The sequence below is a fragment of the Ochotona princeps genome, chromosome 1 (assembly GCF_030435755.1).
Source record: "Ochotona princeps isolate mOchPri1 chromosome 1, mOchPri1.hap1, whole genome shotgun sequence".
Taxonomy (NCBI): Eukaryota; Metazoa; Chordata; class Mammalia; order Lagomorpha; family Ochotonidae; genus Ochotona; species Ochotona princeps.
In genome coordinates this window covers 162644288-162666181 of record NC_080832.1, presented here as the reverse complement: position 1 = coordinate 162666181, position 21894 = coordinate 162644288, and the positions used below count along the sequence as shown (strand labels likewise).

Here is a 21894-nt window from a genome sequence, read left to right as displayed (position 1 = left end):
GGCTTTGCGCCACCTCCTACCAGCATGGCACATCTCCACACCCCGGATCCAGTTATTAACAGGACCCAGTAATTTCTGAACCAAGACAGTCCTGCTTTCAAACCAGAACGCTGAGGTCTCACTGGCAGCATTATCTCCTCCTTTACCAAGCAGCCCCTGAATTACAACCATGAGTCAGCCACCATCACCCTTCCAGCCACTGGTGGCAATGTGGATCAGCACAGGAGCAGAAAAGAGAAGGTTCCGGTTCCGGTCACACCATGGGCATCCCCTGTGCGCACACCACCGTGGGCATGCCATGTGTGCACACCACTGTAAACACCTGCGACCACAAGCCAGAGCTGGCCCTGAAAGTATTCCAGGAGGACAGCACTGCGGCCCAGCAGGAAGAATCAGCACCGCACAAATGCATGTGGTGGGGGCAACATCCCCGGGGTCTTGTGTGCTCATTTGCTTGGCAGCAACCTGTTGGTCCTGTGACTTGGGTAGCCAGCTTTCCAGCACATGCTGGCTTTGCCCAATACCTGGTCTCCAAAGGATGAACAGGGCACACAGAACTGTACCTGGGCTGGACCCTCTCCTAGCAAGAGGCACAGCTCAAGGGCAGGTGGCCAGTGAGACCTCTGAGCTGCTGTCTAAAGGAGCTGAGCCACGGTGTGACACAAGTGACACAGAGCCTATGTCCCACTCCATGGAGGGGCCACGCCTCCCACCCGCAGCCTCATCTCTACATGTGTCAAGCATGAAAGACCTCTGTCTGGATTATTTCTTTAAAAACCCTTCCTAAAGGGAAGTTACTCTGTTTCAACCCTGTGGTCCCACTAAGTAAACGGCATACACAGGGGATCAGGTCCAAGACGCCCTGCCCTTGGACAGCAAAGTATTACCACTCGTGATGCTGCACCCACCTCTGGACACAAACTCACGTCCTGGCTGCTCCACTTGCCATCTAGCGCCCCACTAATGCACCTGGGAAAGCAGAAGGTAGCCCAAATGCTGGAGCCTCTGCCACTCAGGTGGGAGACCCAGATGGAGTTACAGGCTTCTTCTGGCTCAGCCTGGCTCAGCCCTGATGCTTAAGGTCATTTACAGAGCCAGTAGATGGAAGATCTCTCTTCAGATGGAAGATCTCTCTCTCTCTAACTCTGCCTTTCAAATAAATAAATCCCTAATATGTGTACATGAAAAACAAGAAGATCTACATGTAGATTGTACTGTAAATGCTACTCAGTTCTCCTTTGATAAAGTACTTTTGTTCATTTCCTAAATAGTTATTTATGTGAAAGCAGAGACTCTCTCTGGTTCACTCCTCAAATGGCTGGCATGGGCAGAGTCCGGCCAGAACAGACTGGAACTTCCTCTGGATCTCCCACATGGGTACAGGACTCCAAGCACTTGGGCCCTGCCCTGCTGCTTTCCCAGGCACATTAGCAGGGAGCTGGATTGGAAGTGGACCAGCTGGGACTTGAACCAGCACCTGTAGGGAAGGCCATCATTGCAGATGGCGGCCCAACCCACTATACACAGCACTGGGCTCCTTTTTTTGTTTTGTTTTTGGCTAAATCACATGTATGTTTGTCAACAAGCAGTCATGTGAGCTTTCCAACAATAGTTCTGCCATGCTGGCTCCATCCGGTTCCTTTATGTCTGGAGCATCCACGTGGATGGATACATCTCTTTTCCTTGGTCCAGAGCATCTTAAAAGCTTCTGACCCTAAAAGACAAATCCCCTCAGTTGACAATAAGTGGTCACCCACCCAGAACAGCAGGACTTGGGATGGGTGGGACTTACAAGCTCCCAAGTGTCCTGGGCATCACGCAGGAGATAAGATGGTACGGCTCCTCCAAGCCACGGGTAACCTGGGTGAGCGCCCAGCAGTGGTCTAGGTCCCAGGCACCTGGATTCTGTGCTGACTGCCCCCACCCCACCCTGGAGAGCCCTCTCATCTGGCAAGGCCTGCCCAGGGCCCCACTCTGTATCCCCACAGAGCGGGTACTGTCTGGCTCAGTGCCCCAGGTGGGCTGAGCCCTCGTCCCCAGAGTCCTGCTTCCTGAACAGAGGAAGGCCTGCTGTTTTCTTCTTGTCTCTTATCACCTCTTGTCATTAAAGCAGAGGCCTAACTTCAGCTTCAATTTGTGCTGATGGACAGCAGCAGAGAGGGGACCAGCCAGCCGAGGAGGAAACGCTTGTTGCAGTTACAAAACACCACTCAGAGAGCTTTGCTTTGTCTTTGGGCAAAATTAAACTGAAGGATAAACCTGTTAGCAAAAAACAAACAAAACAGTTAAGGTGCACGTCATACAAGAGGTAGTCCAGGGTTACTCTAGAAAGTTCAACTAGAATGGAACCACAGGATACCTGGATTTGGGCACAAACGTGTTTGAAATCTGTGCAAAGAGAGTTCTTCTGCAAGTTCATGGAGCAAGGCATGTCATGGAAAGCCACACATCTATTTCACAGCGTTTTTGCACCCAAAGTTGTCTTTTACTTGCTTTCTTTGCCCCCACTGACGTGCTGAAGTACCTGTGGGTTGCAACCACTCAGACTTCGTCTTTTGCTTTTTTTCCTGTCTTGAGTCTAGACTGGAATATCGTGTGGGTTTTTTTTTTCTTTTTTTCTGAAGTGGTTTCTTTTTTGAAGCTTTCTCCTGGGGTAGTTTTGTCTTTGTTTTTTAAATCAGCCTGTCTTTCTAAAGCGAAGCATTATTACCCCCAGAGCAAAGCTCTCCTACTCAACGCCACATTAGCATAAAGTCAGATCGAGAACCAAGTTCCCTGGCAGCCTTTTATCCCCCTGGAATTTGAGCTAGTCCTCTATTTTGCTTTTCTAAAAAAAGGAAGAAAAAATGAGCCTCGAGTGCCGCTCACAGCTCCGTGGCTTAAATTCCTGAAGATGTCTAAGCAGGGCTTTCACTGGGGCTTGGTTTTCCTGACCAAGATCCCATCTGTGCAGCTTCCTCCTAGCACCCAAGAGTCAGTTTCTTTCAATTTATACGTTAGAATTTTCACAACATCCTGCCTCAAAGATCTCACACTCCTAGAAGAATGTCTCCCTGCCTAAACGCACGTTCTTTTTGCAAACCTGGGGATGAAACCAACGGCTCCAGCACGTGATCTGAGCTAAATATTCAATTTACCCCCAAAAGCAAACAATGAAAAGGCGATGTGATGGTGAACTTGCATAGCATGTACTGGCTGGCATTCCCTGCACTGATTTCCGCGGGGGGGGGGGGGGAAGGCTGGCAGGGGGGCGAGGCAGGGTGGAGGTCATCAGGGGAGTTGAAAGTGGCAAATGATCCAGATAGGGCTGGAATGGGGGGAGGAAAGGAAGCAGAACCGTGAAACTTAAGGAGGAACTGTGCTCTGGACAGGTGTGAAAAGGGTTCCCCACACCTCCTCGTCCCCACCCCCAAAGCTGGAGGGCAGGGAACTAGAGCTCCGGGAGGAGATAATGGCATAGAACAGCCTCTCGCTCCCTTCCTGGATGTTTTCCTTAATGACTTTTCCAGGACTTGGCCTGGTGCTTTATCAGTTCACTACGACAAGAACATGAGCCAGGCTAGCCTGCAACATCGCTGCAGCCAAACCTGCCCTCGCGCCACGCTGCCACTCGCAGGTCTGAGCCCCTGGTGTTTCTGTCCCCACTGCCCCATGCCCACGCCATGGTCAGAAGAATAAACAGCAGTCAGGGAAGTGGGCTTGGTGGGTGGGGGCAAAGTCAGGGGCATCCGTGCAGAGCCACGTCCCTCCCTGCTCATGCTGTTTGCTGAAATGAAATGCTCGGTTAAAGTTAATTGAATTTGACAATAATAAATTACACATTGAAACTATCGTGCGCCTATGGAACAGGCAGGGAACACAGGGAAGACACCAGGAGCCAGGACTCCGGAAATGTCCCATTCACACAGTGCTTCGCCCAGCTTTATCGTCTCCTCTCCTCCAGGGAAGCTGCAGACCACCCAGTGCAGAGTCCTTGGAAACCATACATAAAATCGTCACTGTTAATGCAGCTCTGAGCCCGCTGTCAGCCCGTGGCGCTAAGCCTGCACAGCAAGGCGGAGGAGCCCCAGCAGGGCCGCCCACACGGGTCTGTGGGAAGTGAAACAATATTTTGGAGGCCAGGAAAGCCTCCATTTCCCACTCCCACCACACTGAGCCGCCCTCTGGGCCCTTGGGACTTGACATCTTGCAGGAGTGTAGCATCCCCAGGTGGGCAGGCAGGCAGTCTTCACAGCCATCCTGGCCCTCATACCTGGGCACCTTCCCACATGGACCTTCTCTGCACCACGGCCTCCGCTTGGTCTCCAGCCCAGAACCTTGCCGGACAGTCCAAGTACTCCAGCTTTCCTACTATAGGACACAATGGGCAGAAGAAAAAAGTTAAGGACCAAACCAAGGTGGCATGTCTGGCCTTGAAGGTGGCTAGGGCACAAGCATGCGTGGTGGACCCGAGGTGGGCTCAGTGCAGCTGGCATTTGTTGTTTTGTTCTGAAGGGACCTCATCCTCTTCCTTCCCAAGGTCTCTCGGTCTAATTAAATTTCAGGGAGACACGGCCTTGGCAGAAGGTTAAAGGAAGCTGCTCCACTACAGTGCAGAAGCGGGGCCCCAAACTAAACTGGGACGTTTGACCGGGCGAGTCTCTGGTTTCAGTGAAATTTTTTTCGCAGCGAATGGTAGCAATGTCTGTTTCTAAGCTTTTGAAAACCATTTTTTCTCCCTTTCTCCTTAATTTGTAGTTCCCTGGTTGTTTTTATATTATGAGCTACTTGTAGGAAAATACAGGAAACATAATTACAGCACCAAAGCTCCCTTTTCCCAAACCTACTGACATCACTTGAAGCCAAACTGGGTTTCAGGGTTTTGCTAACCGGTTAAGTTTCCAGCCGTGAACTGCATCTCACACGGGGGTGCCGGTGGGTTCCCCCCAGGGCCGTGTGATTCAACAATAGCCGTGTTTCTCAGAGTCCTGGAGCTACAGGAGCACCGGGGGGAGGGAGGAGAGGGCTGTATGTTGGAAGAAGAATGAGTATTTTGTGTGATCCTGATAGTAACACAGAAGCATGGTAGAAACATAGAGACACGTTTATTTAGGGAAAGGAAAGAGAAATAAATTTCTTGGTTTGTTTTCCCACTTAACACGGCAACTTGCATACATGTACCCCTCTGTTTAAGACTACCAGTCACTGATTTTTCCTATCCTACCTCCTTCCTGAAGAAATTTGTCTGTGGACCTGTGGGGGGGGGGTGCAGGGCAGCAGAAGTAATGTGGTGTGTTGTTAACATGACACCCTGGGGAGGAAGTGAGTACTTGAGTGGACTGTGCAACGCCAAGCCTTTGCGAGTGGGATTTACTCACGCCTCCGGGAGCACTGATGGACAGCCGGGAGGCGCACCCCACTCACGCCTCCGGGAGCACTGATGGACAGCCGGGAGGCGCACGGTGCACCCAGGAGCAGAATGCCCACGACTGCGGTCAGGCCTGGCTCAGCAGTGGGGCAGCACACGGCGGGGGAGGGGGTAGCCAAGACCCTGTTCCTGTCCCAGGAGAGCACGTTTCCCCCTGGCCCATCAAACCTCAGGGCCATGTGCAGAAAGCAGTTAGGAAAAAGCTCGGCCTGCTGGTGGCTCTGGAGTGCTGTGCTCAGTGTGGAGTTAAAACCCTGTAAAGACCAGTGGTGTGTGCACCCAGGCCAGCACCCTGCTGTTCATTTCCGGGAGTCACACCCCAGGGACTGCTTGACAAATACTGTTGTCTATGGAAATTGCTTCCTGTTGACCTCAGGTGCAAACATACCAAACTCCTTGTCTTTCTTCCCCTTCTTGCCACCTTCCTTTTTTTCAATCCAGTTTTGATACTCATCTCCATCAGCGTGGAAAGACTGGTGCGGAAGCCAGGGTTGGGGGCAGCCTCTGTCTTTTCTCCTAAGTAGAATGAACCACCCCGACCCTGGCTGAAGACTGGGCAAAGCCCTGGGGGGCGTGCACGGCCTGTTCCCTGGCTGGGTGAAGCGGCTGCCTTTGCATTTTGGATCAGGTCCTGTCCGAGCCCCAGTTTCCTGTGTAGAGTACGGGGAGGTGGGGGCAGGTGACGGTACTGCTGGTTCCTTTGGAAATGAACCAGGGAGCCTAACACCAGCTGCACAGCAAGCAGTGCGCCCCCCAGCTGCTGGCCGTGGCTTCTTAGGGGTTCGCGAAATACAGCCGAGTTGGAGGGTGTAAGTGGGTGGCAACACAGCTACTTCCCAGGCTCGGAGGAGGACAGGAGAGCCAGCGCAGCGGGACAGTCAGAGTAAGTTTCGGTTTATGTTGGCGCGTGGGCGTGCTGGAGGCACCGTGAACCCGGAGGCGGCCGAGCCACCGCCCAGGAAGAGCTGCGCTCCGCCGCGGGCAAGCATGCCCGGGCGCTCCTCTGCCGCCGCCAAGAATGGGGTCCCTGAGACCAAGCGAGTCCCGCCCCCGCGTGGCTGGTCGCTGGTCGCTCAGGGTAGCAGCTGCTGGAGGAAGAGTGCCCGCCCTGGGCGCCATGCGTTCCAGCCCCGCAAGGGAGTCAGCAGCGCGGAGGGCTGAGGGGATGCGCCTGGGAACTGACTCAGTGCTATTATCGGGGACAATTCTCAACCGTAGCGACCCTGGTGACTTAGTGCAAGTAATAGTCTATGGGACAGTGAGGAGAGGGAGATGGCCCCGGCCAGCTGGGAGCCCACAGGTCGCCATTGTGGTCTCTGCATCCTCTCTCCGCCCCTGCCCCATGCTGCCTCCTGCGGGGCTGTCCCGGGGAGCACGGAGCTGGAAGAGCGCTTGAGCCCAAAGCAGCAGATAGGGAGCCCGGCAGCTCACTGCCCCCAGCCCACGCCTGCTCCCTCTCCCCTTCCTCTCCAGGATTTCCTGCAGGGAGACTGCACCAAAGCGAAACAGAAGCTGAACTGGAAGCCCCGTGTGGCTTTTGATGTAAGTGTGGCACCTTGGCACGCACGGGGGAGGGGGGGGGGAAAGGGATAAGGCTTGCCACCGGGGTCTGCCCCTCGAACCTCCGGCCAGGCTGCAAGCATCTGGCCAGGCCAGGCGGGGTAGCCTCAGGGTTGCCTGGCGGGGGGGTGGGGGGGGGGGCGGTGCAGAAGGCTGCATGTGGGAGAGACGGCAGAATCCCGCCCCCCGGCATTGGAGGGCTGCTGGAGGCCTCTCTTGCCTCCCCCCAGCCGCAGCAGGGGTGTCACTCCGCCCACCCCGGTCTCACTTGCAGGAGCTGGTGAAGGAGATGGTGCAGGCCGACGTGGAGCTCATGAGGAACAACCCGAACGCCTGAATGCAGGGCGCAGAGTGAGCCCGTAGGACCCCAGCGTGCCTGCTGGTGGGCGCTAAAGACACGCGCATCTCCGAATGGGAATCCTGCGGGTTCCCCTGCGCCCCTCACACTGTGCCCGCAGGCTGGGGCAGCAGCTAAGCTGAGATTTGTAGCAGCCGGGAAAGTGACACTCCTGGGGATGGGGGCCTGCCTTGTTGCTGGGGAAGCCTCTGGGTCGGGGTTTGTGAAATCGAGATGTTTGAATTACATGCTGATTTGACTTGAAATCAAACCGTGGGACACCTTAAATCGTGGGGCCTTTTCAAATTGTCTCTTTTCTCAATAATAAAAAAAAATGGCCTTTTTTGTTTTTGTTTTGTTTTTTGTGCCCTCCTCTCCCCCCAGAAACCAGTGTAATTCATACTCCACTCCCTTTGGCACAGCCCCTGCTGGAAGACCCCTCACTAGCCCCTGGCACAGCCTGAGGGCCCCCTGACCCTGGGTCTGAAGCTAGACAGCCACAATCCCTGGCCACCACTGACTGCCCCAGGCTCAGCCACCTCCAAGCAAGGCCTGAGCCACAGAGGGGTCCAGAACAAGCCCCTCAAAGCCGAGTCCAGGATGCTGGAAGACCCCTGGGTTATGGCCTAGGCCTCTGAGCCCAGCTGTAGCCTTGCCTGGTGCTGGCTTCCAGTCTGCACACAGGTTGCTCCTTTCCGAGGTCTCTCACGCCGCATCTCATGTTCGCATGTTGATGGGTCCAGTCAGCACGTGTATATGAAGCGCCGGGCACATGCCCAGCCAGCACCGGACACACTTGGGCGGTCCCAGCAACGAACTGGAAGCTACAGTCAGGAGCTTTAAGGCCCAGCCTGGGACCACGGGATCTGGCCTCACCCAGCACAGCCTTTAGAGACCAGCACAGGCCTATGCCCCTGAGCAGCGTATAAGGCACAAGCGGCAGACAGGAGCTCACAGAGTCCCAAAGGCCCCTTGGGGCAGCAGGCACAGGTGGCTACACTCCGTGCCGCCATCACCACCCCTCCCAGCATGAAATGAGCAGGACTCCTCGCCCTCCGTTTTCCCTTCCAAGCAAAATAAAATAAAACTTTATAGCCAATGGAATTCCAGCCCCCACCCCACCCCCTGTCGTCTTGTACAGGCGTTGTCTGCTGTGCTGGTGTGGGGAACTATTTTGGAGTATCTTCACCGGCAGGTTTATGATGGAGGGGGTGGAGACTGAGGCTCTGACGGCTTGGTAGGCACAGCAGAGAGGGCGGCTCTCTGTACAGCTGCCCCGGTGGATCGCAGCTAACCCAGGCTGGCCAGGGCCGCCTCAACATTGTCCGTGGCGGGGCAGGACTGGGGCAACCAGGCTGACCCACCCACTAGGCTCTCAGAAGCTGTGACCCCCCACCCTCCCCCCACACAAATCTGTGCCTTCTGAGTGTTCCAGCAAGGTGTCATGATTGGAAGCAGGTCTCTGAGAGGCAGAGCCCATGGCACGGTGAGCTAATGGGCACCCCCGGGCACCCACGGTCATGGCATACACGTGCTGTACAGACCTACATGCTGTCACTAGTCATATTCTGGCTATGGCCAGATACCTCCCCGCAACCCCTCCTCCCACACCTAGGAGAGGGACCCTTCCCAGGGGGAGGGGCTGTGGGGCTGGAAGCATCCCACCCTTTCATCCTTTACCCAGTGCTCTGTGAGATTTTAGCCCAAAGCCAGCAGAAACTGTCCGAACCAGGGCAAGGAGAGTCCAGGCAAGGTTTGGTTTTGTTGTCATGCAACCCTGGGACTCAAAGGGGTGACTATAGCCAACAGTCTTTCAAGGAAATTAAAATATTTTTGGTTGTAATCTCTATTCCTGTACCCTCAATGGCTCGGCAGGGGGTGGGGAGGGGGCTGCCCCTTGGCTTCCACGCCGTGTGAGAAACAGAACAGACTGCCCCATATTTTCTTTTCTTCCTGTGTGGGAGAAGATTTCAAGTGGACATCCTTTGAAACAGTTCTTCGTAAAGGGTTTTTTCTGTCTCAAAATCTCAATTCAATTTCAACAGATTTTTTCTTCTGCGAGAAAACATCTTCCGTCTCATTTTTTGTTTTGTGTATGTATGTATGTGTGTGCGTGTTTAGTAAAAATTAAGCTAAGCCAGTGATGGACCCTTGGAACCACCCAGCCGTCATTCCCTCCATTACCTTCAGCAGGAGACCCTCCCACTCCTGCTGCCTCATATCTTTGAGGGGTCCCGGCAGGCCTGGCCCCATCCCCCACTCTGCAACCTCAGGCTGAGCACCTGGGGCACACGTGGGGAAGGAATGGTACCCTAGAAAGTCACTATTCAGGGCTGGGTTGTATGAGGGGCGTGGGTGGGCTACTTGTCAACCCCATCTCCTGCAGAAGCTGCGAGGGCCACCTCCTTCTCCCAGTCAGCCACCAAGCCCATGGAACCCACCAAACTCATGCACTGTCCCTCAATGTTGCCCATAGGAGACACCACTGGACAATTTCACTTACAAATAACAACCTTCAAGGAATTGACATGTTCTAAGCTCTCTTCACCTTCGTGTCTCCAAGAATCCCAGGCAGTTGCATTTGAGAATTCCAACCGGATGTTTCTTAGCTCTGAGGTGCAGCACAAACTTGTGCCCAAGTTCACAGGCATTTACCACGCCTCAGCTGCTTCACAATCCTCACGGTCAGTAGGATAACCCAGCTTGCACGAGGACACAGCGGAAGGTCCCAACAGACAACACGTGTGGCTCCGCAATGCCACCTCTACCTTCCCACAAACTGTACTTCCGGCCCTCCAGGGAGGCCGAGGATTTGTTCCACAAGCAGCAGGGACAGCGGGCACACGGTGCATCTGGGAGAGCAGACCCGCGCCCCACCATCCACAGTGGCCTCTGAGAACGCGCAGGGTCTGAGCAGCTTCCGGAACTCAGGCTCCTGCTCAGCTGTGCACCCTGCAGGCCTTGGGCCTGGTCAGGCCTCTCCGCTCATCCCTGCCTGGCACACACAAAGTGCCTCCACATGCCAGCTGCAGGGCATCTAGGGCACTATTCCCACACAGCCCTTTCCAAGGTTAGAGGGGCAGGGCCACAGCTGCCCTCGCCCTCCTAGAGAACAAACCCAGCAACCGACCCAGGTCTGACCCCAGGCCCCACCACCCACTCCCCGGCTCCTGGGCTCCTGCCCTTCCTCTGGGGTCAGGGGTCACAAACAATGGATGCCCCATTCCTGGCAGTCCCTTTGATCTCTGAATCCCAGAGCCAAGGTGCCAGCACCAATTAGAACAAGCCAGGGATGCCTAGCTCGGGCCCTGTGCTCAAGCCCTGCCACCTTGGGAGACACCCTTGGGTCTCTGAGCGTCGCAGCTTCCTTAGCCCTAGCAGAATGGGGCCAGGCTAGTGGATGTGCGCATGCGCTGGCTGGCCAAGGGTCTTTCTCCTCCTCCTCCTTCTCGGAGCTGTGGGCAGTGTGAGTGTGGAAACCAGCACGGTTCCGGCTCTCCTATCCCGCTACCTTGCACGTGCACAGAAAGCCTCCCGATCCACAGCCCCGTATGGCCAATGCGCCAGTGGGTTCCCAGGTGCTCGGAGCGTCCTACGCCGCACGGGCAGCCTCCAGGCCAAATGCACACACCAGGCGCCAGGCAAGGCGAGCAAGCCAGAGAGCCCAGGCACAGGGCGCCCCACCGCCTCCGCAGCTCGCGGGGAGGCCCTGGCCGGAAAGGAAACGGCCGTTGTGGCGGCAGCGACGGTGGCGACGCAGCCCTAGGCCCCAGTGCTGGTCTGGTGGGCCTCGGGCGAGGGAATGTATATTTGGAAGGGGTCAGGACCTCGCGGGAGTCTGGCTTTTTATGGCGAGGAAGCAGGACTGGGAAGGGCTTCTGGCGAGGCTTTCCTGTTGTGCCACTTGTCCCCGACAGCAGCAGCGCCCGGGCGCAGGCAGTGAGCGAGCAGACGTGCCTGTTTGCTTGCAGGGGGAGGGAAGAGGACTGGGCTCTGGGGTCGCGCCCCGCACAGGAGCGAATCTGCGCAGGGCAAATGGAGGACAAAGTCTTGTTCCCTCCCCACCCCTTGGTCACCAAACCCGATGCCCTGCCTTCCTGGGATATTCCGTGGAACCCATATGGGAGCGACCCCAACGCTGCTGCTGTGTGCATGTCTTCTCCCTGACCCCAGGCTGCGGGATCGGCCAAAAATGCCTCTGCTCTCCATCTTTTCCCGGGAGCTCCCGCGGTGGCGCCAGGCTTAGTCGCTCCGCAGCGGCGAGGCACAGCCTGGGCCAAGGTGCCTTCTCACAGTGAAAATCGCCTGTGCTTTTGCCAGGAAGACCCCTCCCCAACTAACCGCTCTGTGCTGCTGGCAGGGGAGTCCCCCGCTCTGGATAACCCTGCGGCCCGCTGGCCGGCCAGCGGCCACCACTCTCCAGTGACCCGGGAGGGGAAGGCTGCAGGGACACTGCCGCAGAGTCTGGGACGCAACAGCGGTTTCTTTTCTTCGAGCTTTCCCCCACTCCCAGCCCAGCGGATAGGAAAACAATGCCAGCCCATGCACCCTAACTGAGGTGTCTGCGCTTCCCTGGCCATGAGTGGGCCAGGGCCAGCCACCGGGAGCCGAGACCCGCTTTCTATTTAAGCGAGAGGAAATGCGGAGGCCTGAAGAGTTAATGGCGCTCAGTGTGTTGATTTTCCAGCTTTCTCCCTGGAGTGGGTCAGGGGACTGGGAAGGGGTCGCTGTGTCCTCTTTCCCTTCTCCCTTCCCTCCCCCCACCTTATCAAAGCTGCCCCTTGCCCTAGTAAGCCCCCTCACTCCAGAGATTCAAGGTCTGAGCCCCCACACCACACAGGCCTCTCCTTGGGTCCTGCCACGGTCCCACCACCCAGGTCAAAGCCACGGCCTCCTGTGCGGCCGCCTCCTTGCGGGGCTAACAAACTGCTCTCCTGTGCCCACTCAACACCAGGCAGCGCTGAGGGGGCAAAGGGACCGTCACCTGGTGCCCCTCAAGAAGGAGGACATGCAACAGGAGGCCCTCCAGGTCCCCCAGACATCTTCCCCATCATTCCCCCAGCGAAGACACTCTTGGGGAGACAGGGTGGCATGGCTGGGGGGGCCTGGGGTCACACCTCCAAGGCTGGCTCCCCTGCCAGCTACAAACAATACCAGACCCTAATCCCACCACAGCACCCAGACACACTAAGGTCTTCTACAAAATCAGAGTGAGGGTCGGTGTAACCCAGGCAACAAAAGCGGCAAGCCCACCACATCTGCCGAAACACACTCAAGACGCTACAGATTCAAAACCAGTGAGGGACAAAATCAGGTAAATACCACCACGACCCCACAGAGCAGGGAAGGTCGCACCTCCGGCAAACCCTCCACTGCCCGCCCATGCCTTATTTTGGTCGCCAGTAAGGCGGACATGGTACATTTTGTTCAATTTTCCATTCCTAATCAGGTTGAACGCCCTGATGGAGGAGCGAGCTGTGTGTCTGGGGGAGGGAGATGGAGTCAGAATTCGTTTAATCAAAGTCTCCCTCCCTCTGCTCACTTAGACAGGGACCTGGAATCTACCAGACCGGCACTTATCATAGGCCCCCCCCCCCAAACTTGGAGCCCAAGTTTGGGAGGGAGTCCCAGAAGGCAGAGTGGAAAGTGGCGGATAAGGAGGCCATCAGAGGTGCCAGTTGGGAGTAGAGACATCTGGAATATGGGGTGGTGGTCCTCAGGCCCACCCAGAGGAGGCTAGGTGGGGGGGCAGAAGAAAGAAGTGGGGGAAGAGTGTGACCCAGACAGGAACCTGAAGGTCGTATGCCCGTCCTGCTCGCAAGAGTTTCGGAGAAATGGCACCACAAAAAGCTATTTGCAGGGCACCTTCTGGCTGTGCCAGAAACCAGTGCGGATTTCAGCAAAGTGGAGAGTCCTCAAAGCCTAGGGCCTCAAAGCAGATCTCTAAGGGCTCCTCTGGCTGCTGCCCGGGCCACTGCAGCACCCTGGGGTTGGGGGGCTGGAGAGGAGCCTGCTGCAGCCCAGCTTCCCATCCCACAGCCTGCACTCCGAGCTCCCACTGGGCTGAGCAATGGCGGCCCTTGTAGATCACTCCCAGGTCCTGCCGGGCCAGCTGGAGGACTTGGCCACCATCAATCTTACCCCTGAACTAAATGCGACATTTGTTTATGGCCAGGTGGGAAGGGCATTTTTAATGGCTTTCTGCGCAGCAGCCATGACATACACATAAGACAAATGCCAGGACAAGGTTCCTACCTCTGGTTGCAGCACCCGGCTGGTCGGTGGGTAGGTCTTAGGGGAACTGGGGAGCCCGGAGATGCACGGAGGCTGGGAAAGAAGGAAGCCGCTCCAGAGGGGACAGCTGTGAGTGCCTGGGGCTCGGGACCAAGCATGACAGCTCCCAGGTCAGGCAGTCCGAAGCAACAAAAGGTGTGGGGGTACGGGGTGGTCCTCTGCTGTTGTACCAGTTCAAAATGAAAATAACAAACTTAATAATGGCCTCTGGAGTGTGAGCTGGATGGGAGAGAAAGTTCTAGACTCTCAGTCTGGCCTCGCAGGGCTCCAGGGGCAGCCCCACAAGGGGTGCAGTAAAGCGCTCTCGTTTGCTGAGGCTGGCGGTAAGCAGCCCAATCCTCAGGGGCTCCCCGGCACAGTTCAGCTTTAGTCCTCGGCAGGCAGTCACCCATTCTCTAAAACGCAGCTGCAAGGTGCGTGATGGATCGGCCAACGCACACCTGTCTACATGCTGCCGTCGGCTTCAGAAGGGCAGCTAACGACAAACGGCAAACACGCCAACTGCAGGATTTGAGACATCAGGCACCAAACACCAGGCTGGCATTTGTATGTGCTTGGCATCAAATGCGGAGAAAATTAAATGTGCTCCCTTTAACATACGGGACAAAATAGTTATTATCCCACAGTTTGCTGCAGACATTTTCAAATTTAGCCAATCCCCACCCCACCACCCTGGGTTCTTAGCCGGCTCTCATGGGCTATTAGTTCAAATATCAGAGTCTTTCCATATGAGACTGCACATTATCCTTATTGCAAAAGAAAAGGGAGGGGGGACAAAACAACTAGCAACTGCATTTTCTGAAGCTGGGAATCTAACAGCAAGTGTATGGAGAACAGGACCTCATCCCGGCTTCGGGAAATCAGAGAAAAGCGGGCTTCTTGTGCCAACGCAGCTTCAGAAACTATCCCGCAGGCCACTCAAGGCAGAAACCCCAGCTTACTGCGCGCAGGACACAAACACACGGATTTAACATGCCTCATTCTCAAACACTCCAGCCGCAGAGGGTCTGGCCCAAGGAAACAAACGCTTCCAGGGGCTCCTGGCGCAATACTGCAGCCAGCTCGGCACTCCCCCATGGGCCCCTCTCACGCTCTGTGGCTGGGGTGGGGGGGGGGACAGGAAGTCCTCTTCTGCATCTTGGTGCTCCTAAAGGACTCAAGCGGGAGCGTCCGACTCTTCCCCAGCCCTCGGCCCCAAGGTGCGGGCATACAGCTCCAAGCCTCACTGCTAGGGTCACCCCAACCCTGAACCAGCTGCACAGCCCCAAAATGTCTCAGGGAGACACAGCCTATCTGGAAGCCGGTGGAACTAACCAAGGGTCGGGGCAGGCCTAGCTCTGGGCTATTCGAGCTCGCAAACTCAGACCTGAGGCAGCATCAGGTCTAATGGCATACTGCCCCTGCCCCCAAACGCTGGAGCCCCACTGCGCTCCCAAACGCCTGAAGCCTGCATTAGGCAGCACAGGCCCCTGCCCAAGTGATTTGTGGCCTCTGTAAAGACGACCTCACACACCGCACAGGGACGCAGCCCAGTCGGAGAGGCCACCGCCCTGGACCCCCCACCCAGCCCGGGCTGGGCCTAGGTCTCTCTGGTGCGACCAGCCACGGCCGCAGGGCAGACGGGTTGAGGGGTGGCCCCGCGGCCGCTGAGTTCCCGGCCCGCGCCAGCCATGGCTGAGGGGTGCACTGTCACCCGGTGAGCAATGAGGTGCCTGTGACCTTTCCACCCCTCCCGGTACCCTCAGGCACACGTGCGTCTTCAAAACAAAGACAGCAGAGCGAGGAGGAGGAAATGGAAGCGCGGTGGGGCCTGGCTGGGCCAGACGAGTCGCGGGAGTGAGGGCTGGGCGCGGGCTCCCACGGGGCGCGTGTCCCGGCTCGGCTGGGCGGCTCCACGCCCAAGCCCCGCGCGCGCGCGCGCCCCCGCTCTCGGCGGCCTGCAGCGCTGCGCACCCTTCCCGGCACACCTGAAACCTGCTGGTTAGGAGCCCGTCCCGCCTAACAGGAGTCTCCTTTGAGCCCCCGACCCAAACCAACCAGTGTTTTCGAAGAGCGGAGGGAGAGGAGGCCGCCGAGACGCGAGCAGGAACCCCGGCTAGAGACGGAGGCGACTGGGCGCCGGCGGGCGCGGGGGAGGCGGGGGCGCCCCCACGCACCCGGGAGCCGGGCGGTCCGCGGCGGGTCATTACAGCTAATTAGCTGCGGAGCGTTCCCAACCGGGAGCCGCGCCCCGAGGAGGTTCGCGTCGGAGATGTGCGCGCTTCCGAGGGTCGCGGGTCCCACTGGGAAGCCGGGGGCCGGCCAAGCCACTTCCCACCCTAACCAGAAGAGTCGAGCACCCTACCGTCTCCGGCCGGGAGCTGCCAGACCTCGGGATGGGTCGCTGTGGGCTCGTGGGGCACCTGCTACCGCTCTCCTTCCGGAGGTGGCACGGGGGAGCGCTTAGGTCGGCCTGGCTTCTCTGGCCATCAGGTCCCTTTTGTCCACTGCGGTCCCTGCACCTAGCTGTCTCGCTAAAAAGGAGCAAAGCACCGAACCCACTCGACGCGTGCCCGTGGATTTTTGTCCTTCACCGAGGAAGCTCCAGGCAGAACCCCTTTCCCTCGTGGCAAGACCTAGGTTAGCCCCAGGCCTGCGACTTTGGTCAGCGCAGCCGAGCGGCCCGGGCCCGCGCCGGCCTGACCCGAAGCAGGCGCCCGTGCCGCGGCGGGATCTTCTCCGGCTATTAGGTTACGACTCTGGGGGAGGGGGCCGAGCGAATCAGAGGCCACGGAAAGCAGGTTTTGACTGAAATTAGAGCGTATTTATTTGCAGCAATCCGTTAACAATGATCAGATTTTGACAAGCAACAGCAATTACTGCTTAAGTGTTGCCTCCAGATAGGAGCGGCAGATAGGAAACTGTATTATCTGGAAAACAAACGGTGAGGCCCTGAACGCCTGTAATCAAATCGCCATCTCCCCCAATCTGATTGACAGGGCAGATCACCCTCAGATAATGAATTTATTACATTTCCTGGGTTATTTACAAAAAAGGGGGGAGGGGGTGGAAGGGCCAATCCGGATTGCCCCCTATGTTTAACTGTAAATTAACAAGGCAAAATTGGCTTGGAAAGAAAGGAAAAAAAAAAAAAAAGCTAGAAACCACCCTAGACTGTCAGGTTCCATCTTAGCTCCAGCCTCGTTACTGCTTTAAATCTTCAATAAAAATAATTGTTTAGAACGTATCTTCTAAAATAGCTTCCCAGAGATTAAATATCCTTTCCCAACCCATAGTATATATATATATTTTTAAAAATCAATCCTTCTATGTGGTACATGAAGGATTGTAAAAGTGGATGACTTATATACATGCATTTAAAAACTGGTTTACTTTTTCTCTTACAAAAGACTCCAATGAATAACAAAACAGAAACGTTTGTGGCACCTGGCTGTGGAAGGCACCTGGTGATCCGATCGGGAACACAAGCCCATCGCGCACTGGGTGTGTGCTGCACACACAGGCATATATTACAATGGCTTGAAATTCCCACAGCGTGTTCTGTCTCTACCGGGAAAAGCTATTTCTGCCAACTCAGATATGTTTAGGAAATTATCGTTTCCCTGGCCACAAAAAGCAAGCTGACTATAGAATACATTTTGCTAAAGATGCTGCAGAAAAAAATTAAGCTAAAAGGCTTTCCATGAAATTTGACAAGGACTAGTGAGAGGACTTTTTTTCTTTTTTTTTTTTTCTTCTTTTTTTCTTTTTTTTGGTCAGAGACTTAGGTGGAGAATAGATGACTCCTAGTATTTCCTCTCTGCAATATTTCTATCATAATAATGAAGCTATATTAAAGTATCCAGACGTATGGGTCTCATTCGAACTGAATGGTGATTTATTAATAAACAAACAATGAATATGTTCAACAAAAAACAAAAGATAAAATAAGATTAATACAGTTTCCCTTTTTATATAATGAGAAGAATAAAGGCACAATTTAAAGTTTCAGGCAATCTCAGGGCAGGTTTTTTGGAAACACTTGGGTGGTGTTTGGTCCACGACATCCAACTACAAATTAAAAAATAAATTACTATGTTGCAATTTACATTTTAACACAAGTCCTTGCATAAAAAGAAAGCTATTTGCATAAATGGGGTGTCTCCCCCTTCCTACCAACAGGGAACTCCAAGAAAAGTTATCTTACAAGGGAAGGGCCGGGCAAGGGAGTGGAGGAAGAGTTGGGGCGCTCATCTCAGGCTTAGGAGTCAGGAGAGACTTACGTGTTATCTGAGTTAACACTGTCCTTTACCAACCCGTGATTGTGCGCTCGGGGCACCAAAGAGCTCCAGTTTTTCAGTTTATTTGATAAGGCACAGTGGAGGAGGCTCCGCACGGTCACCTTTTAAGAAAATAGTTCTTTTTCCTTCCTCGGTGCTGGCGAGTGGAATTTGCTGGTGTTCGTCGCTGGTGAAGGTTTCTTAACTTTGGGCTAATGCTTTTTTTTTTTCTTTCTTTCTTTTTTTTTTTTTAGTTTCGATTTTGCATTGGATGGGTTCTTGGGCGGCCGGGCCTTCTGTCTCTTTGGGGTTTGATGCAGTTCAGCTCTGGGGGCGGCATGACCCGGGGCTGAGCTTGCGAGGGGACAGGGCGGGGGCGCAGTGGGGGTGCTGGAGAACCTCAAAACTTGCTACAGTCATAGACGAACGCCCCCGACGTGCGGTACAGCGACTGGCTGGAGGGGAAAGCCATTTGGCAGCTACTGTTGCCGTTCACCGGCGAGTTGTTCAAGCCCAGCCGCTGCGACTCGAACATCTCTCGCACCGAGTGGAAGTTCTGCTGCTGGCCCGGGTAGCCCGCGGCGGCCGCCGCTGCTGCGGCGCTCGCCAGGTGGCCCAGGTCTCCGCCCGCCTGGTTCAGGTACCACGAGGTGAGGCGGCCTTGGTGCGCCGCGGGGTGATGGTGGCCAGCCTCCTGGCCGCCCCCGCCGTGGCTCAGGGAAGACGACGCGCTGCTAGTGACCGGAGGCAGGGAGTAATCGGGCAGGGGGTCGTCCACCGAGCCGCCCGCGCCCCCGGGTGCTCCCTGCAGGTGGCCGCCGCGCTCGCCCGCCGCGTACAGGCTCATGGCCTGCAGGTTGCAGTGGTAGGTCCCGGCGCCGCCGCCGCCCCCCGCACCGCCCGCCGTCCCCGCACCGCCGCCACCGCCTCCACCGCCGCCGCCGCCGCCTCCACCGCCGCCCGCGCCCCCGGCGGAGCCGCCCGCGCCCGAGCTCTGGCTGCAGGGGGAGCCGTAGAGGGAGCTCTGGGCCGGCGAGTAGGCGCCGAGCGGCAGCGGGGGTGCGAGGCCCGCGCGCGAAGACGCAGCCGCCGCCGCCGCCGCCGCCGCGGCCAGCAGGCCGGAGCCCAGCTCGGCGGCCGCGCCCTGCGGCGAGCCCCGCAGCGACGTCATGATGTTGTCCACGCTGAAGCCCTGGCTGTGGTGCGGGGGCTGCTGCGGTGGCGGCGGCGCGGGCTGCTGCGCCGAGGGCGGCGGGGGCGGCGGCGCGGGCTCGGCAGCGTCCAGGCTCAGCGGCCGCGCGGCCGGCCCCAGGCTGCCCGGGGGGCTGCTCCCGCTCGACAGCGAGCTGCTACTGCTGTCGGGGCTTTCGATTTTGGGCACCGCGGACGCGGCGGCGGCGGCCGGGGACAGGGCCTGGGGCGGCGAGGGGCACGTACCGTTCTCGGTCTTGATGTCCTGGATGCGCACGGGCGGCGGCTGCGGTCCAGGGGCGGCGCCGTCCGGCTGCTCCGGCGGCCCCGGTGCGGGCTGGCGGCCCGGCTGAGGCGGCGGCGGCGGGGGCGGTGGTGCCGGCGGATCCTTGAGGTGCAGCCGGTCCTTCTCCTCCTTGTCCTTCACCGCGTCCTTCTTCTTGAAGCGCCGCCGCCGCCGCAGGAAGCTGCCGTTCTCGAACATGTTATATGAGTCCGGGTCCAGCGTCCAGTAGCTACCCTTGCCGGGCTTCTTGTCGTCGCGGGGCACTTTGACGAAGCACTCGTTGAGCGAGAGGTTGTGGCGGATGCTGTTCTGCCAGCCCTGCTTATTGTCCCGGTAGAAGGGGAAGCGGTCCATGATGAACTGGTAGATGCCGTTCAGGGTGATCTTCTTGTCCGGAGCGTTCTGGATGGCCATGGTGATGAGCGCGATATAGCTGTAGGGCGGCTTCACCATGTCCTTGGGCTGCGGCTGCGGCGTGTAGGGCCCGTAGGCGCGTGCCATGCCGCCCGGGTACTGCTCGGCGTGCGCCGGGTGCGAGTACACGCTCATGGGGGCCGGCATGGCGCTGTAGCCGCCCCCGGCCGCCGCGGCCGCCGCGCGGTAGTAGCTCTGCTCGCCGCCGAGGTAGGGCACCACTCCCAGGGAGTTGGGGCTGGACACGGAGTAGCGCGCCTGCATGGCCCCGGCTCGCCGCCGCACGCTGCCACCACCCGCCCCTCCACGCTCGCTCGGGCCGGGCCGAGCCGCCCGAGGGCGAGTCCGGAGCCCCCGCCGCGCTGCTGCTGCGTCCGGCTCGGCCGGCCGCCTGCGTGCGCCTTGCCTTGCCTTCCTTGCCCGGCCTGCTGGCCTGCGTGCGCCGCCGGCCCGGCGCGGCCTCTCCCTCTGCGCTCGCTCGGGACGGGGCGTGGGGGTGGGCAGGGACACCCTCGGCACCCGCGCTGGTCGCTGGAGAGACGACGACGACGACGCGGGCTAGCAGCAGCAGTAGCAGCCTCGGAGGAACTCGCTGAGCAACTTCCAGGCGCCACCGAGGGGGAAAAAAATGAGAGCCGAAGGGAAAAAAAAAAAAAGATCGAAAACTCAAAAGCCAGCAGGCGCCCTTCTCGCCACTCTGCCGGCGCTTTCCAAAGAGACTCTGTCCGGAGCTGCCGGGCGCAGGCGGCCAAATAACCCAGGGGCGGGCGGGGTGGGGGCGCAGCGCGCCGGCCGCCTTCCCGGGCCCCGCGTCACCTTTTTCAGTCTCTCGCGCGCCGGCCGCTTAAGGAAGCATTGGGAAAACTTCTGAACTTTTGAGCATCCGTCACCCAGGCGAGGACTTTTTTACGCAGTTACATTTTTTTTTTCCGGGCAGCGCAGCCCCGCCCCGCGACGGCGGCCGCAGCCAATAGGAGGGCGAGAACCGCCTCCGACTGAGCCGGAGGCCGAACCCGGCCGGCCCCCCGCGCCCCGCCGCGGCCCGAGGACCGCGGGGCTGACCACACGCGCGCCGGCCGCCCCTGCGCCCCGCGCCCCTGCCCGCGCCCGGCCCGAGCCGCAGCCGGCCAGCTCCCTCCCAGCCCACCTCTCTCCCGGCACCCACTCGTGCGCCAGCCAGCCGCTCTACCCGGCGCCCCGCACCGGCCTTCCGCGGGACGCCCATTGTTTGCGCAGACTTCCTGGGTCCTCCTGGCCCCCGCGCAGACCCTTCCCCGCGGCGTGGCTTCCCCGACGGCCACCGAGTCCTCCAGCGCGTCTGGTGCCCTCGAGCCCGCCCGCTCACTTGCTAGCGCCTCCGCCCCGAGCCGACCGGCGCCCGCCGGGGTTTCCCGGGCACTCTCCTCCGCTCGGCGGGTCCTGCCCTCCTCTTCCCCGCGTCCAGTCTCTAAGTCTCTTTAGAGGTCACCGGTGGCTCCGGCCGTGCCCTACCTGGAGAGGGCACAAAGGGCCCGGTTGCGTGCGCTCGAGCCGCAGCCCTGCTGTTTCCGTTGGGGTGGAAGCTGTTCTCGCCTCTCCACTCCCCCTTTCCTGACACTTGCCCAGCCGAAATAAGGGACGGACACCCAGAACCCCCTCCTCAGCTCCGGAAGGTGCGGGGTCCCCGCGACGGCTAGGCCCGCCCGGCTCCCTTCGGCTTCCGAGTGCCGAGGGTGTGGGCGGCCGCAGGGTGCGGGAGCCCAGCGCCTTCCCGCCAGGCAGGTGAGGGGTTCCCTGCTGTGCACCGCCCCCCTCTGGTCCGCACGCCACGTTTCGGCTCAGAGGAGGGGTCAGGCTGCGCGCTGTGTGACACTGCTAGATCTGATGACCAAAAATGAACCGCAGAACATCAGCTCATCCAAGAGTTTGAATGCTTCTCCGAATCCACTCTGGCCGGGCCCACGCGTGCGGAGCTGCGGTCATGGGGATAACGGGGAGATCTCGGAGGGGCCTTGTTTACCATCCCACCTGCAGTGTGGCCCGGGGCTTCTGAGGGCGCGCGCCCCACTCCTAGAGCGCCCGCTCTGGGAGCTGGGGGACCTCGGGATGGTAAGGAAGGCGCGGGGAAGGACCGGACTTCCCGCCGCCCTGGGCAACTCAGAGGTTA

The 21894-nt window shown here is 58.1% G+C and overlaps 2 protein-coding genes across 3 annotated transcripts in view; one reads left to right on the top strand and one right to left on the bottom strand.

Moving 5' to 3' along the window:
* The window catches only part of GMDS (GDP-mannose 4,6-dehydratase), a 560326-nt gene extending 552695 nt beyond the window's left edge, over nt 1-7631 (top strand). For both annotated transcript variants that reach the window (XM_004596493.2, XM_058668314.1), the window contains exons 10-11: nt 6881-6949; nt 7242-7631. In XM_004596493.2, the coding sequence (XP_004596550.1) occupies nt 6881-6949; nt 7242-7304 (132 nt within the window). In that variant the 3' untranslated portion in view covers nt 7305-7631. The remainder of the gene's footprint in view (nt 1-6880; nt 6950-7241) is intronic.
* Nucleotides 7632-17534: 9903 nt separating this feature from the next.
* On the bottom strand, nt 17535-20640 carry FOXC1 (forkhead box C1). The gene has a single exon (XM_058668306.1). The coding sequence runs from the start codon at nt 20010-20012 to the stop codon at nt 18258-18260; it is 1755 nt and encodes a 584-aa protein (XP_058524289.1). The 5' UTR covers nt 20013-20640; the 3' UTR covers nt 17535-18257.
* Between the last annotated feature and the right edge of the window lie 1254 nt (nt 20641-21894).